The sequence below is a fragment of the Delphinus delphis genome, chromosome X (genome assembly GCF_949987515.2).
Source record: "Delphinus delphis chromosome X, mDelDel1.2, whole genome shotgun sequence".
Taxonomy (NCBI): domain Eukaryota; kingdom Metazoa; phylum Chordata; class Mammalia; order Artiodactyla; family Delphinidae; genus Delphinus; species Delphinus delphis.
Genome location: NC_082704.1, coordinates 67,352,551 through 67,378,164, shown reverse-complemented (window position 1 = coordinate 67,378,164; position 25,614 = coordinate 67,352,551). Strand labels below are relative to the sequence as shown.

At 48.4% G+C, this 25,614-nt stretch overlaps 2 protein-coding genes across 3 annotated transcripts in view; one reads left to right on the top strand and one right to left on the bottom strand.

Annotated features, from left to right (window-relative positions):
* Window positions 1–25,614, top strand: part of NHSL2 (NHS like 2) — a 53,574-nt gene that overhangs the window by 7,178 nt on the left and 20,782 nt on the right. The gene's annotated exons all lie outside the window — the stretch shown is intronic.
* Window positions 20,093–24,722, bottom strand: RTL5 (retrotransposon Gag like 5). Of its 2 annotated transcripts, none has more exons than XM_060002093.1 (2): window positions 21,278–24,722; window positions 20,093–20,595 (listed from the first exon to the last, which is right to left on the bottom strand). In XM_060002093.1, exon 1 carries the CDS (start codon window positions 24,623–24,625, stop codon window positions 22,907–22,909), a length of 1,719 nt encoding a protein of 572 aa, XP_059858076.1. In that variant the 5' UTR covers window positions 24,626–24,722; the 3' UTR covers window positions 20,093–20,595; window positions 21,278–22,906. The 2 variants fall into 2 exon arrangements, with proteins under 2 accessions (XP_059858076.1, XP_059858075.1); XM_060002092.1 differs by having other exon boundaries at window positions 20,106–20,994.

Sequence of the window (25,614 nt, the reverse complement as noted above, 5' to 3'; positions counted from 1 at the left end):
GGCACAGATAGAATCATGTACCAGGCACATTGTGCAGCCCTGCCCGCCCCTGTCACCCACTTCTGCAAGCTGCCCAAGGCAGAGGCCCAGTCCTGGGGCTCCTTCTTAGCCTATGGTCCCGTGAGGGAGGCCCAACACCAGGGAATTTGTCTCTATAGGCCTTAGACTTTGGACAGGATGCTGAATAGGCTTGCTTCCTCCATCCTCCTACCCCGAAAACCCCAAGGAGGAACTTCTGAGGTGCCCACACTCTGGTTTTTGCTCTCTTCACTGAGAGCCTGGCCTCCTCAGCACCAGTGACCACCGCCATCCCCATGCCACTTCTCAAATGCCCCCCCTGGAAATCCAGGTCCCTTCCAGGGTGCAGAAGGTGCTGCCAGGTGCTGGCTACCAAGCCCTTGCTGAGCGTGCAACCAAAATAAACCTCAGTTGATATGGAAACGGGTCAAATTATTTTAAGAAAAAAATTGCTCCTTCATTAAGTCACGTTGTTATGGCAACTGGGATTAGGAAAGTAACTTGGCCGAGGAGGTTATGTGCAATGTTTTGGGACTGAGAGTTTTCAGAAGAGCGGAAAACAATTTGTGAGCTCATCTCCTTATCGCCTGGTTCTGCCTAGAAGAGGAGGAGGAGGAGGGCCAGTTGAGGATCAAGCCATCCCACCTGGGTGGGCTTGTGCAGGGGGACTGGGGGCCGCTCGCGGGGGACCCGCCTGTGGTGATGCAGGCTGAGGTCATAAAGGATACGTGGGAAAGGAAGCTACCCGGGAAGAGGATGTCCTGACCAGAGGTCCAGAACTGCGTGTGCAAGCGAGCCCTCCACTCTGCTGCCAGAGGAACGCCACAACTTCCTGGAATAAGGGGAAGGCAGGAGAGTTGAAGAAAAATCACAGTAGCTACTCTTGATTGGGTCCTAACTATGTGCTGGGCACTGAGCTAAGTTGACTCTCACATTCAATCCTTGCCACAACCCTGCCAGGCATTATTATTACCTCAGTTTTGCAAATAAGGAGACTGAGTCTTAGGTCTGTGGAGTGACTTGTCAAAAGTCACACAGTAAGTGCAGAGCTGGGATTGGAATCTTAGTCACCGCTTGTGGCCTTTGCTGCAAAGTCAAGGGACTAATCAGCTGAAACGTGAAACCAGGTATTATCTTATGCCCTCATTCATTCATTCATTCAGTTCAAAATAATTTATGGAGCACCTACTCTGTGTCAGGTCCTGAGAAGAGCATAGACAAATTACATTTGCTTTTTGCCTTCAAGGGGTCCAAGGACGCGTTGGGGGGAAACGTTGCAGTAAGTTGGGTACCAATACAGGCAGCCCCAGGCAAGATGCTGGGCAGCGTGGGGAGCCAGAGGGCCCTGCACAGAAGGAATGGCAAATCGGTCCCTCCTCAGAGGGGCCCTACTCTCGCTTCTTGATTCCCTCTCCCTTTCAGATATTCCAAAGGGCTCCTCAGACTCAGGAAACACTGGCCTTTGGGATGGGAAGAAGAGAGATTGAGGGTCTCAAGCCAACAAGGAGAGGGGTGGGAGCACCTGAGACTCCAAGGGTCAGGAAAGGAGGCCAATCAGAGGGCCCAGCCTCGGTCAAGTTTTCTGCTTCCTTCCCTACAAAGTTGGGCAATGCACTGTGAACCTTGGCAGTGGAGGAGGTTAGGAGGCTGCTGTGAGGTGTCCTGGGCCCATTAGAAAAAGCGGGCTCCATCCCGCTAAGCTTTTATGCACCAAGGCTTTTCTTAATACATAGCAAAATCTGCTTTTGAAATTGCCACTTAGTATTAAATGAATAGTGCTGAGGCCCTTCGCCCTCTTCTCTTTCTAGCCTTGAATAGGCTACTGTTGTGAGATTATCACCAGCCTGTTGTATGTTGGTTTGCTTGGTGTTATGTAGCTGTCAGCATGGGCTGGAGCCCAGCTGAATAACAAGGGCCTAAGAAAGAGCCCCTCACCCAGCCCAAGACAAAGCCTTCAGAGCCTGCCTGGAGGATCACCAGCCCAGGACCAAGCGGGTACACCCTCACCCCAGCACACCACAGTCAGTGCTCAGCAGGGAGCACAAAGGGGGTCCATCTGCACTCCGGAGACCCAGTGAGGGCCCTCACACGCAGATGCGCACACACACACGCGCGTGCACACACACACACACCAGGTCTTGTGCAGTTTTGAGTAGGGGAATAAAATTTGCCAGAAATTAAACATCCCCATTCCCATTTAATCCTCACTGTGAGGTAGATGCTATTTTTCCCATTTTATAAAAGATAAAACAGAGGCTCTCAGAGGGCTAGTGACATGCCCATGGTCACACAGCTGGGAAGTCACAGAGCTGGGATTAAGAACCACAGAGTTCTCATCTCTCACTGCTTCCAGGGCTAGAAGAACCCCCCAGAAAACTGCCTTATGACTCTGTCAACTGCCTCAGCAGCCCCAAGCACTATTTACATTCAGCTCGGTGTTAGCAAAGCCACTGCCCACTGGAATCACTGGGGATATATATGATTAAGAAATCATATCTATTTCTGCAAGCTGGGTTGGAAAATTAACTGTCAGAGAGACCTGAATTTAAGTGTAGGGCTACTCTTTACTGGCTGAGTGATTTACAGAGCCTCTCAATCTCATTTTTTAAATGAAAGCTTGTTGTAGGAATTAGAGATAATATATGTACGGGGCTTACCTAATGCCTGACATACAATAGGAACTGAATAAAGGTTAAAAAAAAAAGAATCATCTGGAGAGTTTTTTAAAATAGTCCATGTTGGAGCCTTACTCCAGACCAAGTAAATCAAAATCCCTGAGGGTGGAGCCCAGGGATTAGTATTTTTAAGTTCCCCAGATAGTTCTAAGGTACAGGTGACATTCCAGGAATGACACCCATGGCCCCTCTCTTCAAGGAGCTCCCAACCAGTGGAAAAGACAGAGATCACCGGGCAACCACAGTCCACAGCAGCCAGGACTGCTGCCAGGTGCTGGGACCAGGATTGGGTAGCAGCTGACAGCAGGTGGTAAGCGCCATCGAAAGCTAAATTAAAGAATCACAGGGAGGGCTTCCCTGGTGGCGCAGTGGTTGAGAGTCCGCCTGCCGATGCAGGGGACACGGGTTCGTGCCCCGGTCCGGGAAGATCCCACATGCCGTGGAGCGGCTGGGCCCGTGAGCCATGGCCGCTGAGCCTGCGCGTCCGGAGCCCGTGCTCCGCAACGGGAGAGGCCACAACAGTGAGAGGCCCGTGTACCGTAAAAAAAAAAAGAAAAAGAAAAAGAGAAACCATGCAACAACCTAATGACAAGACTTTCACAGGGAATTCCGTGGCGGTCCAGTGGTTAGGACTACGCACTTCCACTGTCAAGGGTGCGGGTTCAATCCCTGGTCTGAGAACTAAGATCCCACTAGCTGCGCTGTGCGGCCAAAAATAAAAAAAAGAGTTATAGCAGCAGTAGCAGTTCCAAGGTAGCATGTTAGCAGTGAGGAAGGGCTGCACTGATCCTCCACACACTCACACTCAGTCCCCCTCAGCATCAGGAGCAGATATTTGCAAGGACAGTTGGCTGGAGTGAGAGTCACTCGTTTATTCACTCAACATGCATTTACCCAGCACCTACTATGTGTCAGGCACTGTGGATAGGCTGGTGACCAAGACAGACAAAGTCCCTGGCCTCAGGGAGTTTACCATCCAGTGAAAGGCAAATAGACAGGAAACAATGAAATCAATAAACCAGAAAAGTTTCAAATGGTGGAAGCCCTATGAGGGAAAGCAAGCAGAGATGTGGCCAGGGCGACTAGGATCTGGGTACCATAGGATTGCAGGATCAGAGAAGGTCTACCTGAGGAGGTGATATTTGAGCAAAGACCCAAATGAAAGAAGGAAGCAAACCATGTGACTATATGGTAGAAGAGTGTTTCAGGCAGAGGGAGCAGCCAGTGCCAAGGCCTTGAAGTGGGAATGGGCCTGGCATGTTTGAGAAGCAGCAAGAAGGCAGCAGTGACCAAAAAAGAGCAAGCAAGGAGAGTGGTAAGCAATGAGGCCAGAGAGGGGGCCAGAGGCCACATCATGGTAAGGACTTTGCATTTTCATCTAATGGGATGAGAAGCAATGGGAGGGTGTGGTGAGGAACAATAGAATATAATTTACATTTTTCTTTAGTAACAGGTTTATTGAGATGTAATTCACATGCCATATAACTCACCCATTTATTTATTTATTTATTGACTTGTTTATTTATTTAAATTGAAGTATAGTTGATTTACAATGTTGTGTTAGTTTCAGGTATACAGCAAAGTGATTCAGGTATATATATACATATATATATATATATATATATTCTTTTCTAGATTCTTTTCCATTATAGTTTATTACAAGACATTGAATATAGTTCCCTGTGCTATACAGTAGGTTCTTGTTGTTTATCTATTTTACACATAGTAGTTTGTATCTGTTAATTCCAAACTCCTAATTTATCCCTCCCCCACCCTTTCCCCTTTGGTAACCGTAAGTCTGTTTTCTATGTCTGTGAGTCTATTTCTGTTTTGTAAATAAGTTCATTTGTATCATTTTTTAGATTGCACATATAAGTGATATCATATGATATTTGTCTTTGTCTGACTTACTTCACTTAGTATGATAATCTCTATCTACGTTCATCCATGTTGCTGCAAATGGTATTATTTCATTCTTTTTTATGGCTGAGTAATATTCCATTGTATGTATATATACCACATCTTTATCCATTCATCTGCCAATGGACATTTAAGTTACTTCCACGTCTTGGCTATTGTGAGCACTGGGGTACATGTATCTTTTTGCAATTCACCCATTTAAAGCACACAATTCAATGGTTCTTAGTATATTCCCGTATATGTGCAACCATTACCACTGTCTAATTCCAGAACGTTTGCAACCCTTTACCCATTAGCAGTCACTTCCCACGTCCGCCAACACCCACCCCCGACCACTGGTAGTCACTAATTTACTTTCTGTCTCTTGGATTTGCCTAGTCTGGACATGTCATATGAATGGAATCATACAACGTGTGACCTTTTGTGACTAGCTTATTTCACTTAGCATAATGTTGACAAGTTTCATCCACGTTATAGCATGTACCAGAGCTTCGTTCCTTTTTATTGCCAAATAATGTTCCATTGTGTGGATATAGCACATTTTGTTTATCCGTTAATGGACATTTGGCTTGTTTCCACCTTTTGGCTATCATGCATAGTATTGCTACAAGCATTCGTGTACAAGATTTTGTGTGAACATATGTTTTCAATTTTCTTGGGTGATAACTACAAATGGAATGGCTGGGTCATGTAGTAACTCTATGTTTAATCATTTGAGAAACTGCAGCCTGTTTTCCATAGTGGCTACACAATTTTACATTCCCACCAGCAGTGTATTTGGGGCCAACTCCTCCACATCCTTGCCAACACTTGTGATTATCTGATTCTAGCCATCTTAGTGAGTGTGAAGTGGGATATCATTGTGGTTTCGGTTTGCATTTCTCTGATGACTAAAGATGTCAAGCATCTTTTCATGTACTTACTGGCCATTTGTATATGTTCTTTGGAGAAATGTCTACCCATTTTTGCATTACATTACTATTTATCATTTTATTATTGAGTTGTAAGAGTTCTTTATATATTCTAGATACAAGTTCCTTAGGTAGATGATTGGCAAATATTTTCTTAAGTTTTGTGAGTTGTCTTTTCACTTTCTTGATGGTGTCCTTTGAAGCACAAAAATGTTTAATTTTAATGAAGCCCAATTTATCTTATTTTTTTCTTCTGTTGCTTGTGCTTTTGGTGTCATATCTAAGAATCCATCTCCTTATCCCTTGACTTTGAGAATGACTCTTCTGGCCATCATGCTGGGAATAGATGGGAGGCAGGGCTGCAGAGTACTGAGCAGAAGCAGGACGACAGTGGCCGTGAGGGGTGCTCTGAGTACTCTGCTTAGAGTACTGAGCGGAACCTTGGCCTCCTGATTGAGGGCTGGGCTCTGAAGCCTGCAAAGTGGCCCAGACCCGGGCACAAACACTGATATGCTGTCCATGTTTTCTTGCCTTTCTTTTATGCAAGTCCTGTTTCCTGCTCCTCTCCTGGTTTGAACCTGGTTGGGCAACTCAGACATCTGGAAAACAAGCTCAGGAAGTGATATGGATGGCCTTGGGTGGTGGGGAGGAGCCCCTGTCACACTAACGCAATGTGAGACCTGAGAAGACACCTTTCCTCTTTCTTGGCCCCAGTTTCCACATCTCTATTATGTGAGGGGCTGGACTTGGGTCTCTGGCTGCCCACAGGCTTCTGGGTCTTTAGCTCCCCAGTCTCACAGGGTAGCTGAATAAGGCTGGCAGAAAAGATTTATTGTGGGAGTGAGAGAGAGAGTTTAAGCAAACAAACCACAAAGCAATATTTACAGTATGATCCCTTAATTTGTTTGGCATAGGAAAATTTCAGGAACGATACACCCAAGGTATCAGCAGTGTGTAGGATGATGTGTATTCTTTTCCTCTTTCAGTTTGTTTGTATGTTCTGATTTTTCACTGTGACAAACACGTTTTGCTTTTGTAAAAGGGGGAAAAAAGAAAGGCATAAGAGAAAGAAACTAAATTTGACAATTTTTTTTGAAGAGAGAGATTGCCTAGAGGTCATTAACAGGAAAAGGGAGAGGGAAAGCTAGTCTCCGACAGGGCCGGTAGGAGCACGCCTCTACGCACCTTTCAAAATGCAAGGTGCTCTCTCTGCCAAGCGAGGTTGGGTGTCCCAGAAAGTGGACTCTGAGAGGGAGATGAGCGTGCGGGAAGTTTAGTAGGGAGGATCTTGTGATCGACAGCTGTGGAAAGTGGGTAAGGAAGCAGGATCGTGCAGAGGGGATAAAGTAAACTGTACCGCAGTCCTGACAACAGCCTCACTCGGTCAATCTAAGCGGGAGGCTCTGTCTCTGAGCCGGCCCCTCAGAGTTGGCCTGACTTGGGATGAAGGAGCCACCCCAGGAAGGAGGTGTGACATTTGACAAGCGATCCCCAAAGAGGGCTGGCAGTGCAATGCTACCTATGGCAGCTCTGCTGACACTTAGGAGACTAAGTTGTTTGTCCCTGAGGTGAGATCTGGGCAGCACATCACAGTGTCCGCTATAAGAGGACTGCCTTGCAGGTGACCTTCATGAAGGGCAAGGCCCTAGGCAGATATTAGGGGGCAGTTTCAAAGAGGAAAACCTCATTTTTGAACTCAGATGCCTGGCTGCTCTATCATTCTGAGCTCTGATCTCTATTTCTGATTTGTCTCCTCAGGCAGTGACCCTTGAGGGCCACCGATGGGCCAGCCTTTAGTTTAGGTACTTCCCAGGATCCAAAACATTGCTCCAGACTTTGTCTCCTAGGATCCTTTCATGGCTTTGGAATACAGACAGGGTGGAAATATTATGGGTGCATTTTATTAGTGAGGAATCCTGGGTTCAGAGAGGAGACACAGCTAGGTGGTGATGAGGTAGGCTCAGAGCCAGCTCTGTCCAGCCCCAGGTCCCACCCTCTTTCCCTGGTGACACAGCTGCCCAAAATTTCAAGTGATTTGTTTTGGGATCAAATGGACAAATCTCTTCCTCCTCATTAATGCTAAACCAGTTTGTTCCCCACACCTACCAATCAATTTCCGGATGAGCCCATCTCAATCCTGCAAATCACAAAGTGAAATTTGACTTAGTGGTTGCAACACAAAATGGCCCTTCCTCTTCTGGAAAGCTGCTCTCTTTGGAGGAGATCAGAGCTTTTTTGCACCAAGGACAAGCCTGAGCCTCCCCAGTCTGGGGGGGACATGAGAGGCTTCAGGCAGTCTGGCTGAGTTAATCTTCAGTTAATCTTATTAACCTGTGAGATCTATTGGCTGCAGGCACCAGACAAGTGACAGCACAGGCATTAATTCAGCAGTGGCCAGGGCAGCCTGACAGCCAGGGGCCAATTTATCAGTCTTTTTAATGGATGGGATTGCATTTAGCTAATTGAGTCTGAGACTGGCATAATAAGCCCTCTCTTCAGGCAACCCCCTTGTGACGTGGTGCTCCTCGGTGGGTGTCCTGCAGAGGGAAGGATGAGGGAAGGAGAAGAGAAGGCAGATGACAAGTGATGCCCCCTCCCTGACCACTGTAATAACTGGTTTGGGGATTCGGGTATCTCTAAGCTGCGTGCTGCTGTCGGGAGGCAGTGGTTCTCAAATGTGATCCCCGCAGCAGCAGGATCAGCATCCCTTGGAAACTTGCGAGAAATGCAGAATCTTGGACTCTACCCCAGACCTACTCGATTAGAAAGTCTGGGAGCGGGGCCCAGCAGTCTGTGTGTTAACAGGCCCTCCATGGCATTCTGATTCTCACTAAAGTTCGAGACTCAGTGGATGAGTTATGAGCACAAACTCTGGCACCAGGCAGCCTGGGTTACTAGTATATGACTTTGGACAAAGCATCTAACCTCTCAGTGTCTCAGTTTCTTCATCTGTAAAATGGGGCTATAATAGTACCTGCCTTATAGAGTTATTGTGAAGATTAAGTTTGCAAAGTGCCTAGAGCAATGTCTGGGACATGGTAAGGGGCTGTATTTATAAATGTTAACAACTGCTGTTATTGTTGGAAATAATGGAGCCTAGGGCTTCTGTCTGCTCCTTCAGCATGACAGTGACTCTAAGTAAAAAACAGGATCGTAAAATTCCTATGATTTGATAAGTGAAACCATATGGTACAAAATTTTCTCTTTACTGTGATTGTACTTATGTAAAAATGGGTATGCACATGAACAAGGTAAAATTATGGGTGATTTCTTTCTCTAATCACAAATGTTTGCATGTGGTTAAATGTAATATACCTTTGGAATCAAAATATTAACTACATTCGACTAGATGAGAAAAATGTATTGGATCATAGATAACCAATGGGCAGAGTTGAAGACTGCTCCAGAACACTCAAGATATAGGGCTGCCACATGTGGGTCCCTGTCTCCACTCAGGGACAGGACAGCAGTTCGGGGCTCATCAGGTCACATCAGAGCAAAACACGAGGTCCCTCAAGGTTAAAAGGGAAGAGATGTGAGCCAGAGTCTGGTCCAACTAAGGAACCTCAATAACAGCATGAAGGATGGCTGGGAGGTGGGCATGAGGGCTGGGCAATGAATTCATCCTCAGGAAGGGAGAAAGATTCCAGCTGAGAGTCAGCATGGCCTTGGGAGCTCTAAGACCTTGAGGATTGCTGTGTAAAAGTCTGAATATTTGGTGAGAGCTTCAATTAAATCTCCATCTCTAAAGGAATAATTCCAGCTAGCCGGCGGGTCTATATCTCCATCTTGTCACCTACATATATCTAGGTATCAGGGGACCCCTGATTGGGCTGTAAAATCCTGGCATAGGGCCAGGATAGCTGACTTCAAGATTAAGATCTAGGTCAAATTATTGGGGTAGGTGTGTAGTAAGCTTGAAACTTCAAACATGTATGCTACTCTCAGCTCCACTTTCCTCTTTTAAACTTTGGTTTAAAACCTAGAACAAGGACACTCCAGTTAGAGTTTACTAAGATCTGAGTATAGTGCTTGATTCTACAGAGTATTTCTTTGTATCTCGGTAATCTGTTTACTTTTAAATGGTAGCATATCTGTTGATACATGGTGACAATGGAATCTAATAAGACGTACTGGAATTTCTGCAGTTTATCACATAAACTACCCTGATCTCATCTTGTGGCCTTTGTTTTAATACTTGAGTATGATATTGTGGTACATTTCTGACTTACCAAGGTTACTTTTCATGTATACAACAGCTTTATTGAGACGTAATGCATGTATATACCATATAGTCCACCCATTGTAAAATGTACAATTCCATGGGTTTTAATATATTTAAAGAGTTGTGCAGCCATGACCACAATCTTAGAACATTTTCAACACCCCTGAAAGAAACCCTGAACCCCCTCCCCAGCCCTAGGCAAACACTAATCTACTTTCTGTCTCCATGGATTTGCCTATTCTGGACATGTCATATAAATGGAATCATTCACTACGTGGCCTATTGTGTCTGGCTTCTTTCACGTGGCATAATGCTTTCAATGTTCATTGATGTTGTAGTATGTCTCATTACTTCATTCCTTTTTGTGGCTGAATAACATTCCGTTGCATGGCTATACCACATTTTGTTTATTTATTTATCCATTCACCAGTTGATGCACATGGGTTGTTTCCACTTTTGGCTATTGTAAATAATGTGGCTATGAATATTCATGTACAAGTTTTTGTGTGGACGCGTGTTTTCATTTCTCTTGGGTGTATGCCTAGTAGTGGAAGGGCTGGGTTGTATGACAACTCCATATTTAACATTTTGAGGAACTTACCATTTTCCAAAGCAGCTGCACCATGTTACGTTCCCACCAGCAATGTGTGAGAGTACCAGTTTCTCTACATCCTCATCAACATTTGTCTGACTTTTTGAGTCTAGCCACCCTAGTGGGTGTGGAGTGGGATCTCATCGTGTTTTTTATCTTCATTCCCCTAATGAATAATGATGTTGAGCATCTTTTTATGTGTTCATTGGCCATTTGTATATCTTCCTTGGAGAAATGTCTATTCAGACCTTTTGCCCATTTTTGAATTGGTTTATTTGTCTTTTATTATTGATTTGTAAGAGACGTTTATATATTCTGAATACAAGTCTCTTATTAGACATATGATTTGCAAATATTTTCTGGCATTCTGTAGGCTTTTTACTTTCTTGATGGTGTTATTTGTAACACAAATTTTTTTAATTTTGATGAATTCCAGTTTATTTTTTCTTTTGTTGTTTGTGCAATTTGTGTCACATCTAAGCAACTATTGCATAATCCAAGGTCTCAAAGATTTACACCTATGTTTCCTTCTCAGTGTTATAATTTTAGCTGTTATGTGTAAGTCTTTGATCCAATTTGAATTTAATTCTGTATGAGTGTGAGAATGAATTCCAATTTCGTTCTTCTACATATGGAAATCCAGTTGTCCTAGAACCACTTGTTGAAAAGACTGTTCTTTCCACATTGAATGAATTTGGCACTCTTGTCAAAAATCAACTGGCCTTGAGTATGAGTTTATTTCTGGATTCTCAGTTCTGTTCCATTGATCTATATGCCTATCTTTATGCTATCAGCACATTTTTTTTTTTTTTTTTTGCGGTACGCGGGCCTCTCACTGTTGCGGCCTCTCCTGTTGCAGAGCACAGGCTCCGGACGTGCAGGCCCAGCGGCCACGGCTCACGGGCCCAGCTACTCAGCAGCACGTGGGATCCTCCCGGACCGGGACACGAACCCGTGTCCCCTGCAACGGCAGGCGGACTCTCAACCACTGTGCCACCAGGGAAGCCCAGCACATTATTTTTTTATATAAATTTATTTTTTTTTAATTTATTGGCTGTCTTGGGTCTTGGTTGCTGTGCGTGGGCTTTCTCTAGTTGCAGCGAGCGGGGGCTACTCTTCGTTGCAGTGTGCAGGCTTCTCATCGCAGTGACTTCTTTTGTTGCAGAGCACAGGCTCTAGGCATGCGGGCTTCAGTAGTCGTGGTGCATGGGCTTAGTTGCTCTGCGGCATGTGGGATCTTCCTGGACCAGGGCTTGAACCCATGTCCCCTGCATTGGCAGGCGGATTCTTAACCACTGCGCCACCAGGGAAGTCCCAGAACATTATTTTAATTACTGTAGCTTTGTATAAAGTTTTGAAATTGGTGGGAAGTGTGAGTTCTCCAACTTCGTTCTTTTTTAAGTTTGCTTTGGCCATTCTGGGTCCCTGGAATTTCCATATGAATTTTAGGATCAGCTTGTCAATGTCTATTAATACAAAGAATCCAGCAGGGCTTCTTATCGGGATTGCTTGGAATCTATAGATCATTTTGGAGAGTACTGCCATCTTAACAATATTAAGTATTTTGATCCATGAACATAGGATGTCTTTCCATTTGCTTCAATCTTCTTTACTTTCTTTGAACATGTCTTGTAAGTTTTCAATGTACAAGTCTGGCACCTCTTTTGTTTAATTTATTCTAAGTGTTTTATTCTTTTGATGATATTGTAAATGGAGTTATTTTCTTAGTTTTATTTCAGATTGTTCATTACAAGTGTATTACAATACAATTTCTATATTGATTTCATATCCTACAACTTTGTTGAAATCATCTATTAATTTAAATAGTTTTTTTTAGCAGATTCCTTAGGATTTCTATATATAATGCAAGATCATGTCATCTGTAAATATAGTTTACTTCTTCCTTTCCAATCTTTCCAGTGCCTTTTATTTCTTTTTCTTACCAATGGCTAGAACCTCCAGTACAATGTTGAATAGAAGTGGCGAGAGGGGACACCCTTGTCCATTCCTGATCTTAGAGGGAAAGCTTCTAGCGTTTTGCTATTGTCATGTTCTTGTGGGTTTTTCACAGATGCCCTTTGTTAGGTTGATGAAGTTCCTTTCTATTTCTAGTTTGTTGAGAGGTTTTTTCTTTTTTAATCATGAAAGGGTGTTGTATTTTGTTAAATCCTTTTACTGTGTCTATTGCGATAATTATGTTTTTGTTTTTCATTCTATTGATATACTCTATTTCATAAATTGATTTTCAGATGTTAAAACAACTGTGCATTCCTTGGATAAATCCTACTTGGCCATGGTATATGATCCTTTCTATATGTTGCTGGATTTGGTTTGCTCGTATATTGTTGAGGATTTTTGTGTCCATAATCATAAGAGATATCGGTCTGTAGTTTTCTTTTCTTGTGATGCTTTTTGTCTAGTTTTGGTATCAGGGTAATACGGGCCTCATAGAATGAGTTGAAAAGTGTTACCCCTTCTTCTATATTTTGAAAGAGTTTGTGAAGAACTGACATTAATTCTTCTTTAATTATTTGATAGAATTCATCAAAGAAGCCATCTGTGTCTGGGCTTTTCTTTGTTTTTTAAGTCAATCTTTTTTTAAATTAATTTATTTATTTTTGGCCGCATTAGGTCTTCGTTGCTGCACGCGGGATTTCTCTAGCTGCAGCGAGCAAGGAGGGCTACTCTTCATTGCTGTGCATGGGCTTCTCATTGAGGTGGCTTCTGTTGTTTGCAGAGCACGGGCTCTAGGCACACGGGCTTCAGTAGTTGTGGCTCGTGGGCTCTAGAGCGCAGGCTCAGTAGCTGTGGCTCATCGGCTTAGTTGCTCTGCGGCATGTGGGATATTCCCCGACCAGGGATCAAACCCGTGTCCCCTGCATTGGCAGGCAGATTCTTAACCACTGCGCCACCAGGGAAGCCCTGGGCTTCTCTTTATGAGTAGTTTTGATTACTAATTCAATCTCTTTACTTAGATTTATTTGGAGTTTTTGTTTCTTCTTTGTGTCTTTTCAATAGTTTGTGTCTTTCTAAGACTTTATGCATTCTATCTAAGTTGTATACCTTACTGTCATACAATTGTTCATAGTATTCCTTTATAATCTTTTTTATTTCTGTAAGATTAATTGTAATGTCCCCTTTTAAATTTCTGATTTAAGTAATTGGGGTCTTCTCTCTTTTATTCTTGATCAATCTAGCTAATCAAAGTTCTTTGGAATTCTCATTTGGTCCTCAGTCTCCTTCTGCCTATGTTTGGGAGCATTGGCCAACCTAAGAACATACATATATTTCTTTTATAGTCAAGAAAATAGGTCTTATTCACACTCCAGCATGTGGAGCTCTCAATCTGAACCCCCAAAGCATACTATTCTGTTCCCTCGACTAACTGAGGCAGACTCATTGCGAACCAGACTCTTTATTAGCCCCTGGCTATAGCTCATAAAGCTATCACAATCTCATCCTCTCACTTTGAAAATTAAGCGTGCAGCCCTTTTAGCACATTAGCCATCAGCCAAGTATTGCTCATTTCTGAGTAAATATGGGGGCCTGGAGAAGAGCAGAAGCCAGCGGACCCTGGCCAGCTGGGACCCCCAAGCAAGGCATTGTGAGTAGGCCTGGGGCCTGGTCTTGATGAACAGTGCTCTTTGAGTCTTGAATGGGAGCAGAGGCAATTTAGAAGAGCAGAGGCCTACTGCTGTTCTGACCATTTGTCTCCTTGGCCATGGCACCCAGACTGTGCTGCCCTGCTTGGCAGGGATTCAGCTGACAGGTGGCAAAGTCAGGAAGTCAGGAAAAAGCATTTGGGATTTTGGGAAATTGCCGATTTTGACTGGTGTTCTGGGGTGCGTGGCACAGTTGGTGATCTTTCCCCTTCTCTCTGCAAAACTTAAGCCTGGCTGGGGTGCTAGGGCAGAAGCATCCATTAGCTCAGAAAATGTCTTCGAGCCAATAAAATGTTCGCTTAAAGATTATTTCCAGACTAATGGGAAATCTGTGTGTGCAAGCAAGTCCAAATTTTAAAATGGAGCAAAACCCACCAAGATTTCACTGGTAAGGAAGTGGCAACAAATCAACTCTTAGGGAGGAGTGTGTGGTGAGCTTGAAACTCAAACCAAGTGTGACAGCCTCAGCCCCACCCTGGGCTGCTGACTCAGGACCAAGAGGAAGAGGGAGCTGCCAGACTTCATGATTTCTGTAAACAGTTCTTGAAAGAGAAACCACACACTTGTCTTTCTGCCAGCCCCCAGCTTCTCCTGGGAGCTTACAGTTCAGCTATTGTCTTTTCTCTGACACCCGAGGGCAGGGCTTCTCATCTTCAGCTCTATGGACCTCCAAGGGGTGGAAAGAATTTAGGGGGTCTGTGAACTTGGATGGGAAAATTTTTTGATCATTTTCCACTAACCTCTAACAGAAATTTAGCATTTCCTCAAACTAGGAATGTAGGCAGCCAGCATAATAGTATTAATAGTATCTGTGACTTTATCCCCAATAGAAATCACAAATATTTTCATATCAGATTACAGTTATTGTATCTCAAGAAAGTTACTTATGCTCATCATCACTTCAAAACTTCTAATCTATAGACTTGCCACTCAGTCTTGTAACTTAATGCATTATTAAAGTAGTAACATAACTAGATCATAATTTCTTAAAAGTATTTTGTAACTATTTCAATATGATTCATTTCCTTTTTAATTCTATGCATTATATTTTATGCATCTGAAAACATTATTCTGAGAAGGAGTCCAGAGGTTTCACCAAACTGCTAGAGGGACCCATGATCTAAAAGGGATTGAGACCCCAGCCCTGGATCTTGGCACTCTCCTGCTCCACTGGCCTCATTTCTGCTCCACAGAACTTTCCCTGGCTTACTGGAGGGCTCGAAAGCATTAGCATGCTAGTGCTGTGACATTGGGCAAGTTAAAATTTCCCTGCTGTTTCTTAACCTTCAGAATGGGGAATAATAACACTACCTACACTTTTATAGGGTTGTAGTGATGATTCAATGAGTTAATCAGTGTAAAGCGCTTAGTGCCCAACCAATAGTAAGTGCTAGTAAGTATTAGCTATTTTTATTGTTGTTGTCATTTCATATCAATTATCTCACTAATATCTACCATTATTATCTCCATTTTTAGAAAAAGGAAACTGGGGCTTAGAGAGGTGAAATGACTGACCCAAGGGTACACACAAGGAAATGGCAGAGCCAGAGTTCAAAGCCAGGTCTGTGGGATTCACAAGCCCAGCAGATGTCTCTCTCCACCACATCACAGATTGGGAGTGATGGTCCCCCAAAGAGGAGACAGGGACCATCAACAGGGGGCTTAGTCGGGAATGGACAAGCTCTGCACCCTCCTGCTTTTCCTTCCCAACTTATTCCTACTGTCCACACCTCCAACTTGATGGCGGGGAGGGGTGGGGAGGGGTGGTGCTCCCAGTTCCACTTGCATACCGTCAGCCCTCAGCCAGATCTCAGGAAGCCAGTCCTCCTCCCAAAGGCTACTGCCAGTGCAGCCCCCATGTGCAAAGGGGACAAATGAGCACCAAGCTCATTTGGGGTCATGAACCAGCCTCTGCTCAAGCCTTATGGAGCATTGGGGTCAGGGGCAGGGGAGTGACTGGGGACTCAGAAAAGCAGGAGCTTGTCTGGGGAGTGAAGGCAGCATCGTGGAGGAAGTGGTCTTGGAGTGGAGGAGATCGCCAATTGGAGTGGGGCCAGGAATGCTTATGAATTTTTAAAGCAGAGGGAATAGAGTGCGCAAAGGGCCAGAGGCATAAAAGGGCCCGGGATGTAAGGAAAGAAGAAAGTAATTCAGGATGTCTGGGGTTTGGACTGAATGGAAGAGGGAAGAAGGTTGGCATGGGCAGATGAGACGGCATAGGTAGTTTATTTATAACCAGCTAGTGAGGAAGGCCAGAACCGAGTCCCCAAGTCTTCCAATAGAGGAAGGAAAGCCACTGAAGGGTTTTTGTATAGGAGCAACAGGAGCAGATTTGTGCGTTCAAAGGACCATGCCCACCCACACTACAAGCAGGCGTGTAGAAGGTGGATTGATTAGGAGTTGAGACTGGAGGCTGGTTAGACCAGCAGGGAGGCTACTTCAGCAGTCCAGGGGAGAGATGGGGGGGGGGCTAAACTGGGTGGGGAGGAGTCTGGAACTTGTGACACTCCTTCTGGCTCACGTGTCTGCACTAAGTGGTGAGGAGGAGGTAGGACCAAACCGGCAATTCCTCGGGGCACTTGCCCTCCTCAAGTTTGGTTGTGGATGGAAAAGCTTCCTTGGGCCAGAGGACAGTCGCCATGAATTCACAGACTAACACCTTCCACTTTAGCCTCTTTCTCGTATTAACAGTACACAGCAAGAGCAGAATAAAAAGCCAGGGCCTTATTTTCTGGCCCTGCCCTCCTGGGAGAGTAGCCGAGGTGAGGGGCCCCAGCTGTACCCCTCTGTGTGGCAGGCAGGAAGGGCACAGGGGCCGTGAAGAACAGGTCAGAGCCTGCCCTCTGTCAAAGGAAATATCCACCCTCCTAAGCCTTTCAGAGACTATTTTCTTCCAAGTAGGTCCCGCTGTTACCAGGGCAACCGAGAACCCTGGGCTTTGTGTTTCTGTGTCTGTGGAGTCCCTGGGGAGAAGTGGTCTGCCGAGCTTTCCCTTGTCTGGGCAGGATGCAGGAAGTGCTAGCCGGAGGTAGAGCCCCCATCCCCATTTGGGGGTAATCTCTTGCCTTGTTAATGCCTGTCCTCATCCCCTGGGAGGGGCCAAGGCCCCAGGGGAGTCAGTTCTGGCGGTCAAGGGTTAAGGCTTAGGACCTGGTTTCTCAAAGTCAGATTTCTGCACTGATCCTATGGCACACCTCTCTCAGGAGGTGCGATCTAAGCAGGTGTCCTGGAGGGGCGAGCTCACACCAGATCATGGTACATGCTGGGGGATCATTGCACAAATATTTCTTGATTACTTACTGTGTGCTAGTTCAGGATCTCCAGGCTGGTTCCTGCTCCAGGGAACTCTATGGGAAGTCTCAGGACCAAACTGGCTGCTAAATATCATGCGGGCTAGTTGGTCCCCAATGCTCTTTTCTGCACTGGGCTGAGCTGGTCAGTAGAATTGCCTAGGGAGCTTTTCAGAAATAGAAATTCCTGGACATTCTGATTCTACCAGCGTGGGTTGTGAGTGTAGGGTGGAGGTTAAGAGTTATGGAGGTCTAACCGCTGGAGTTCACAGTAAAACTCTGCAAATGGAGCAAGTGACCTTGAGCTGCCGGTTTCCTCACAAAATGAATGAGAGGAACAGTGAAGCCTGCTTCACAGGCAGCAGCTTTTCTCTGCCTTCCTCCATACCTTGGGAACAGAGTTTTTATGACTCTTGCCATCCTTGTCACCCTTCTACTGCCCCCACTCTTTCCTTCCTTCCTTCTTCCTGGCTTTTGCTCTATTTTCCTATTTTGGGCATGCAAAAGGGCTTCTGTGAGATGCAACCTGGTCACCTTCCATTGGGCAGCCAGGATCCCAGGTGGGCCCTGTCCATCTCCTGGGTCTCGCACTCACTCTGTTGCAGCAGCCCCAGAAGGTATTAGCATTTCTGGCAGCCATGGCAGTCTGCTGATTCATCCTGAGCCCCCATCAACTCAGGTTTTCAGATTTTTTTTTCACAAGTTTCTTCTCATCCACATCTTCCCCACTCGGGCTTCTGCAGATGGTTTTCGGAACTTAACTGCAAGATCTCACAAGTGCACCTAGTAAAGGTCATTTCAGTACATGCTTCCAAGTTAGAGAGATTGCGGGGGTGCTCCTGATTCCATTTTGGAGGGGATCCTCTGGTCCTCCAAGCTTCATGCCATCTGCAGATGCCCTCGGCAAGCTACCTCTAGGTCTCCATCCAGCGGCCCATTTATTCACTCACTTCTTAGTTTATGTACCAAACTGGGGTTGCGATCCTACTGTGTATCCAGCCATGTGCTGGGCCCCAGGGACTAGGCAGATGAGGAAACTGTGTTCTGAGCAGGAATGGGACTCACATAGGGTCCCAAATCCAGTCAGTGGTGGGGCCGGAATGGAATCCAGGGTTTTTTCCCCTATACTCATAGGGCTCCCCACTGCAGGGGTGGGCAAGGCTGACCCTGCTCTTACTTTCCCCCGCCGGCTCTGATGGGCCATCGCACACTCAATCTGGGATCACCTATTCCCTACCTGCAATGGCGTGAGAAACTCCAGGGGGTGCTGGAGACTTTATCTGACCCCCTGAAGCAGAAAGGGGAACCCTAGTGCTCACTGATGCTGCTCACAGCCCCACAGCCCTGTCCCTCCCCAGAAGGGGCAGTCAGCCACACACTCATGCATACTCATCGCAGTAAACTCAGCCCTACCACTGGCCTGGCTTGCTCTGCAGGCCCTTCCCTGCAGGGCAGAACTGACTGGTTCTGGAGCCTCCAGAGAGAGGGCACCTGATGCATACCTGGTTGCTTTGGCAAAGACCCAGAATCCAGTCAGGTTGAGGCTTGAGCTCGTCAGGGGGCTTTCCTGGGAAAGGGCATGGAGTATCAGAGTTGAGAGAGTATGGGTCTGGGAGTCACAAAGACCCAAGTCCCCCATGCAACCTAATATCTCTGAAATTCAGGTCCCTCCGCTCTAAAAGAAAACACCATTACCTGCCTCACTGAGTGTGGGAATGAAATGTGGTGAAAGTGCCTGGCACACAGTCAGAAACAAGCTGGCTTCCTCCCTCCCTCCCTCCCCATAAAGAGGCAAAGCAAGTGCAACTCTGATGCCTGGCTTTGTTTCTCACCGCACGCCTGTACAGTGGCAGGGCAAGAGGACAGGTGGGCAGGACAGAGCAGACCCGGGAAACAGGAGGGCCACTGGAGGGGAGGCAGAGAGGGGCGAAGCATCCCTGGAGCTGATGAATGGGTAGCTGCGGTGCTGTGATAGAGCCACTTAGCAGCTGTAAACTTTGGGCCAGTGACTTCTCCTCTCTAAGCCAGTTTCCTCATCTGTAAGATGGGGGTGAGATGAAATGAGATAACGGATGTGTAGTGCCTGGAACGGCACTTATACCTGGTAGGGGGTATAAGTCCATAAACGTTCTCACCCACTGTCTCAGGGGAAGAAATTTCAACTCATGGCTGGGAAACTTGAGCAAATCCCAGAATGGGATTCAGTTTCTTCTGCCCCCACAATCTGTGAGGAGCAGTGAAATCTTGCTGGAGGGTGTCTGCGTGGACTGCTCTAGGGATGTATTTAAAAATCTTCACCAGCTTTCTCACTGGTGTCCCATAGCACCATCTAGTGCCAAGAAGTGGAAGGGCCCTCCCCCTTCCCCGATGTGGGCCCCCTCCCTCCCTCCAAAGTCCTGTGTGTGGGGGTGTGTGCGGGGGTGTGTGTGTTTGGGGGCCGGGGGGCAGCACTGTTATAGGATGGTAGGGTAGGGCTAGACCACTCATACCTTTATGTCTTTATATTAGTGGAGAACTAATGCTGTTTTTCAAGATACCTAGTCCCTCCACTTCCCTCCTGACAACTTCTGCCATCCACAAACTCGGTAGGCTAGGGCCCTTAGTTTCCTCATCGAAGGACGTCAAGGCTTCAGGCTAGGGTTGATCCAGGCGAAGTGCCTGGTAAGTACCTAATGCCTCCTAGGTGGGCTTCCGTGCTTGCTCAGTAACCCAGAGAGACACAGTCTTTACACACCCTCTATCTTTTTTATTGAGGAGAAAGCTTTAGCACACAGAACGATTTCTCATCTTCACAACACAGTAATGCAACAATATACAATAACACATTGGTTTCAAACGATTTCTTCCCGGGTCTCTGGGAATCCGTGGGCAGCCTTCATACCCCTGCATGCATCCCCCCATCCCCACCCACCCCTCTTTCAACCCAAGAAAGCACCCAAAGCCCATAGTTCCTCTTACAGCCCTTGTGGCTGTTACATCACAATATTGAAGACCTGGGAAAAGGGGGGAAGAGGGTCAAAGGGAGCCCAAGCCCCCTTGCCACCAGAGGGCCAGAAACCAGCTCACTGCTCATCTGCCCTTTCCCCGGCTGAAGCTACGCGGGCTCAGGATGAGAAGCACCATGGGAACAGGCAGGGCCTGTGCTGAGGGGTCCCTGGAGATGGGCGTGCAAGGCACCTGTCCTTTGCACTTCTCTGGCAGGCACGTGGGCAGCAGGGCCAGCGTGTCGACCATCAGCAAACAGGGTCCACGGCTTTGAAGAACAGCGGTTCCCCTTCTGGAACTCTCTCCTGAGGAAATAGCTGAAAAACAGACAAACTTTTCTTTACAGGGTTATTTACTCCTGCACTGGTGGGGATGGGGGAAACCAGGCAATTGACATGTCCAACACATTAGGAGAATGCTTAAATAAATGATTCAGTCTGTGTGACTGCATAGGTGGCAGCCATTTTAAATCCTGCTGATCGAGAGCTCGCAGGATGATCTTGGCTTTGAAAAGACGCAGTGATGGGGCTTCCCTGGTGGCGCAGTGGTTGAGGGTCCGCCCGCCGATGAGGGGGACGTGGGTTCGTGTCCCGGTCCGCGAGGATCCCACGTGCCGCGGAGCGGCTGGGTCCGTGAGCCATGCCTGCTGAGCCTGCGCGTCCGGAGCCTGTGCTCCGCAGCGGGAGGGGCCACAACAGTGAGAGGCCCGCGTACCGCTAAAAAAAAAAAAAAAAAAAAAAAAAAAGATGCAGTGAGAACACACTAGAAAGAAAGTGTTAACAGTGCTTGCGTCTGTGTGGTGGGATTCTGAATGTTTGGGGCTTTGGGGTTCTCTTATCGTTTTCTCTATTTGCCAATTTTCCTATAATGATTATGTGTTACTTTTCTCTTTGGAGGAGGGGGGTAGTAGCCTTTTTAAAAGATAGCAACAGGTTATAGGAACTTGGCTCCACCGATCCCCAGGCTGAGAAATGTGTGAGCAACAAAAGGGCTTCTTACCTCTCACTGATGAACAGAGACCTCACCAGAAACCAGCCGGAGGACTGGGTTTCTCCATGACTCCTCTTCCTCCAGCTCCTTCCTCTTGCCTCTGGGCTCAAAATCCTAAGGCTGGGCTGAGGTTACCTATCAGACTCCGGTGAGGAACAGAGGCTTAATTTACCATGTTTTCCTCCCTTTGGCCTCAGACACTTCGGCTGCACTTGCCCAGCTGCCAGGCCCTGTGCAGGAAGCCCAGTGTGGAGGGCAGTTCAGGCCAGCAGTGGATCTGACTGGCATTCTGTGGCCAGAGTGACATACTGTGTATTTTTCACTGCAGAAGCAGTGTTTTCTGGACCCAAGGCAAGCAGCAGGTCTCTATGAGGGCCCCTAGGTTAGGACCCAGAAGCCCCAGGAGTTACTAGGAGGCAGTCAACCGCTTAGGCCTCACCGCCTACTCGATGCCCAGCGCCAGGCCATGGCTTGCCCCGAATGTGAGAGACACAAGGTCATCCCGACTGCAAGGCTGCAGTGGGTGAAGTCTCTGTAGAGAGGACCTTCCTCTCTACTCTCAGAAATAAGGAGTCCTTTAAGTTGGAGTTGAAGAGCAGGCCTTGGGCCTCTCTCTCTGGCAGTCTGGGAAGGGAAGGCCAATTAGGCCACCTCTGGAACCCCAAGGATGGCAAATCTTCTGCCAAGACCTTTGGCTGGAGACTGCAGTCCAAGGCCTGGCCGGGGGAGGAGACCACCGTCCCTAAGGAAAGAGTCACTCCTTACAAGGTCAAACTGAGTTGTTGCTGCTGCTTTCTCCTCCTCCGGCTCCCTCACCCAACTGCCTACCCTCTAGGCAACATCAAGGAAAAGGGTAGGGCATGGAACATTGGGCTCTGTCCACTGGGGATGCCCAGGAGGGTAATGTAGTAAGAGGAGAGGGTCCCAGATCTGGAGAGCCCTGAGGCCCTGAGCCTGTAGTCTGTGGGAAGGTGGAACCAGCTTGCTCAGTCAGTCAAGGTCAGGTCTCAGCTGGGTGGTCCACTGGACACGTGGTTTTGCATACTCTCACTGGGCTAGATGGAGGGGGTTCTTCAGGGCCCTCCTGCTGGAGGGGTGACCTGAAGCAAGTGTAGGCTTCCAGGACTGTTTCTTGATAGCATTTGCTCTCCACTGATTATACGTAGTAAGTGGCCTCAGTGGCTTTAAGAGTTCAGTGGAGCCTGTCCTTTCACTCACTGGGGCAGAGCAGTGAGGCATTGGGTGAAGTCCTGGTTAGCTAGTCAGAGGATTAAACCATAGAACACAGCGTGAATAAACGCAGGAGGGGTGAGGGCTGGGAACAACTAGAGGGGAAATACAAGAGGGTGACCAGTTCATTTACAGGAACAGGCCCAGACACCTGCTCTCTAGCTCGCGGCAGGACGGAGCAGAGTGCACACCAAGAGGGCAGCTACTGCTGAGCCCTCCTTTCCCTGGTGTCACTCCCCGGTCACAGTCGCAGGAAGGTCTGGAGTTCTCCAGGTCTTCTTCGGGTTCTGCAGGTTTGGAACTCCCTTAAGTACTGGTTGGTCAATGGGGCAGGTGTGGCAGCGAAAGCAGGGGCAGGGGACGCAGTGGAAGGGTGTGTTCCGGGGTGGGGGCAGCTCGCCCCGGCTCTCACACGCGAATGCGGCCCCGCGCAGCCCGGTGGCCCCCCTGCCTCGGAGTGAGGCGGAATAGCACCGGGGGACGGCGTCGTATTTGGCGTTGCCCCAGGCGACCTGCCCGGCGAATCAGTGGCGGCGAACTGTAGAATGGTGAATTGGTACCTGGAAGGCCCTCCAGAAGTGGGACTCGATTCTGGTTCCTCCGTCTGCTGGGCTGTATGATGGGAGGTGACACATCTAGGAAATTTTCATGATAGTAGCCAGAAGTCTGGGATGAAGCATTGGCATAGGTGGGCTCTATCTCCATCAGCTCATCCAGGTCATCATCTTGGGTCTCATCCTCTGTCTCTTGCTCCTGTTCTGGCTCCTGCTCGAGCTCCTGCTCCGGTTCCTGGCGGCCACCCTCATGCTCATCGTCTTTCTCATCCTTATTCTGATCTTCCTCCTCCTTCTTCCTCTTCTTCCTCATCCCCTCCTCCTCTTCCTCCTCTGCTTCCTCCTCCTCTTCTTCCTCCTCCTCTTCTTCTTCCTCCTCCTTGTCCTCCTCCCCTTTTTGTTTCAGCTCCTTCTTCCTCATCTCTTCCTCCCTCTTCCCCCTCTCCTCCCCCCTGGTCTCTTGCTGAATAGCTCTCACATGCCTCCCCTGGTCCTTGTCCTGGAGCTTGCGCCTGCATGCCTCTTCATCTTCATCCCCACTGTGGCACTCTTCTCCCTCTTCACCTTCAAGATTACGGTCTGCTGCAAAAGGGAAGAAAATATTGCGAACCCCAGGGAGTGGGATTGGCTTGGGGACACGCACTTTTCTTTCTATCTCCACGCACTCGAGAATCAGCTCGTCCAGGTCGGCCATTTCAGTTGACCATAAGAGCTCCTTGCGGAAGAATTCTGACAGGCCTTTGAGGAATTGGTTTTGAAGGCGGCAGTCATCCCAAGACAAGAATTGAGCCAGGAACTGAAAAGCATCTGCATAGCTGCCCAGGGTACAGTCTCCCTGCTTGAGCTTGCGGATGGCTTTTTTTGCCACACTTGGGGGGATGGGGCCACAGAATTCCTTACGAATTTCATCCAGGAAGCGCGGGAAGTTGGCATGCAGGGGGCTTCCTTCCTGGGTGACTGAGACGGCCCAGTCCTTGGCTTCACCAGCGAAAAAGGAGATCAGAAAGGACACCCGCTCAGCGCCCCCGGGGAAATGATCCTCATGGTCGGCTATGAAAGTCTCTAGCTGCATCAGGAATTCAGCCAGGTAGACTGGGTCGCCCGAGAAGGGTTCTATCTCGGGCCGCTCCAGCGGCGGCAGAGGAGGCTGCGGGGGCAGCTCCTTGGCCGAGGGTGGGGGCAGCGCCGGCGGGGGCGGGCTGGGCAGCGGGGGTGGGTCGGCGGGCCCGCCGGAGGTGCCGCAATCCTGGATCACGCTAATCAACAGTTCGTCTGGGGCGTACTCGGGCTCGGCGCGCGGGGGAGGCCAGCACAGGAAGGGCAGTTCTCCCTCAGGAACGGCGTCAATCTCACTGAGCGGGAACTCAAAGTTCTCCTCGGAAAGGACGGGCACCACGGGCACCGGCCAACGCATGTAGCTCGAGACATTGCCCCGCAAGGAATTGACCTCGGCCAGGGCTCTGCCGAGCTGAAGGCCCAGATTGGCGTTCTCCCCGCGAAGGGCATTTAATTCTTCTCGCAGGGCCACGTTCGCCATGCGGAGGCTATTGAGATTCCCGGCCGCCTCGGACATCAGGACTAGCCTGGGGGCCTGGGGCTGCGGGCGGGGGTGGGATGGGGAGCCGGGGGCCGCGGCGGGGCGCGCGGGAGGCCGAGCCACACCCACCAGGGCAAGGGCCCGGCGGCTCGGCCCAGGGCGCGTTACCTCGTCCCGGGGAGCGCAAAGGGCGGGCGGCGGCGGGAGCCAGGAGGCGCCGGGCGGAGGAGGCGGGCGGCGAGGCAGCGAGGCGAAGATCGGGCGGGCGGAGGCTGGTGGCGAGGGAGAGAACGGACTGCAGCACGATCTGTCGAGGAAAAATCTTGCGGCTGGCGCGTCCCCGCCTTTTAAGCGTGGCCCGCGCCACCCCCCCCCCACCCCCGGCCGGGGCGGGTCTTGGGGAACCGCGGGCGCCCACTGGCCGCCGCGCGCCGCCCCCGGCCCCCCCCCCCCTCGCCGGCGGCGCCTCTCACTGCCTCTCTCCTTCCCTAGCTGCAGCTAACTCGGGTCGGGAAAATGCGACAGCGACTGCCCACTCGAGGTCGTCATGGCGACAGCCAGTGAACGTGTTCCTCTCCTCGGGCAGGCCCCCGAGTGTAGAGGAGCTGCTTCGCGAGGCGCAGCTCAATCTCCAGAGCCTGTTGCAAGGTACTGAGAGGGAGGGGGGCTGCGGCCGGAGCCCACGGGACAGATGCATAGCGTCTGGAGGGAGGCGACGAAGAAAGAGGACAGGGACTCGCGAGATAAAGAGAGAGAATAGTAGAAAACCTATTGAGAAACAAAACACACACTTTCCATCTTTCACCTTCCAGACTACTGACTCCAAAAGCCCTAATTCTATGGGCTGTTTACACCCTCTGGTCCCCCTCCCTCATTTTTTTCAGTTCAGTAGTCTCTGGGGGAAAAGGGACAGAGGCCGAGGCAGGGCCATGGGTCAAGTCATTTACAAAGAGCGCTGGATGAGAGACTCCGCAATATGGGCCCGCATACCCTCAGGCCTTCTCTTGCAACATCACCCAAGTCTT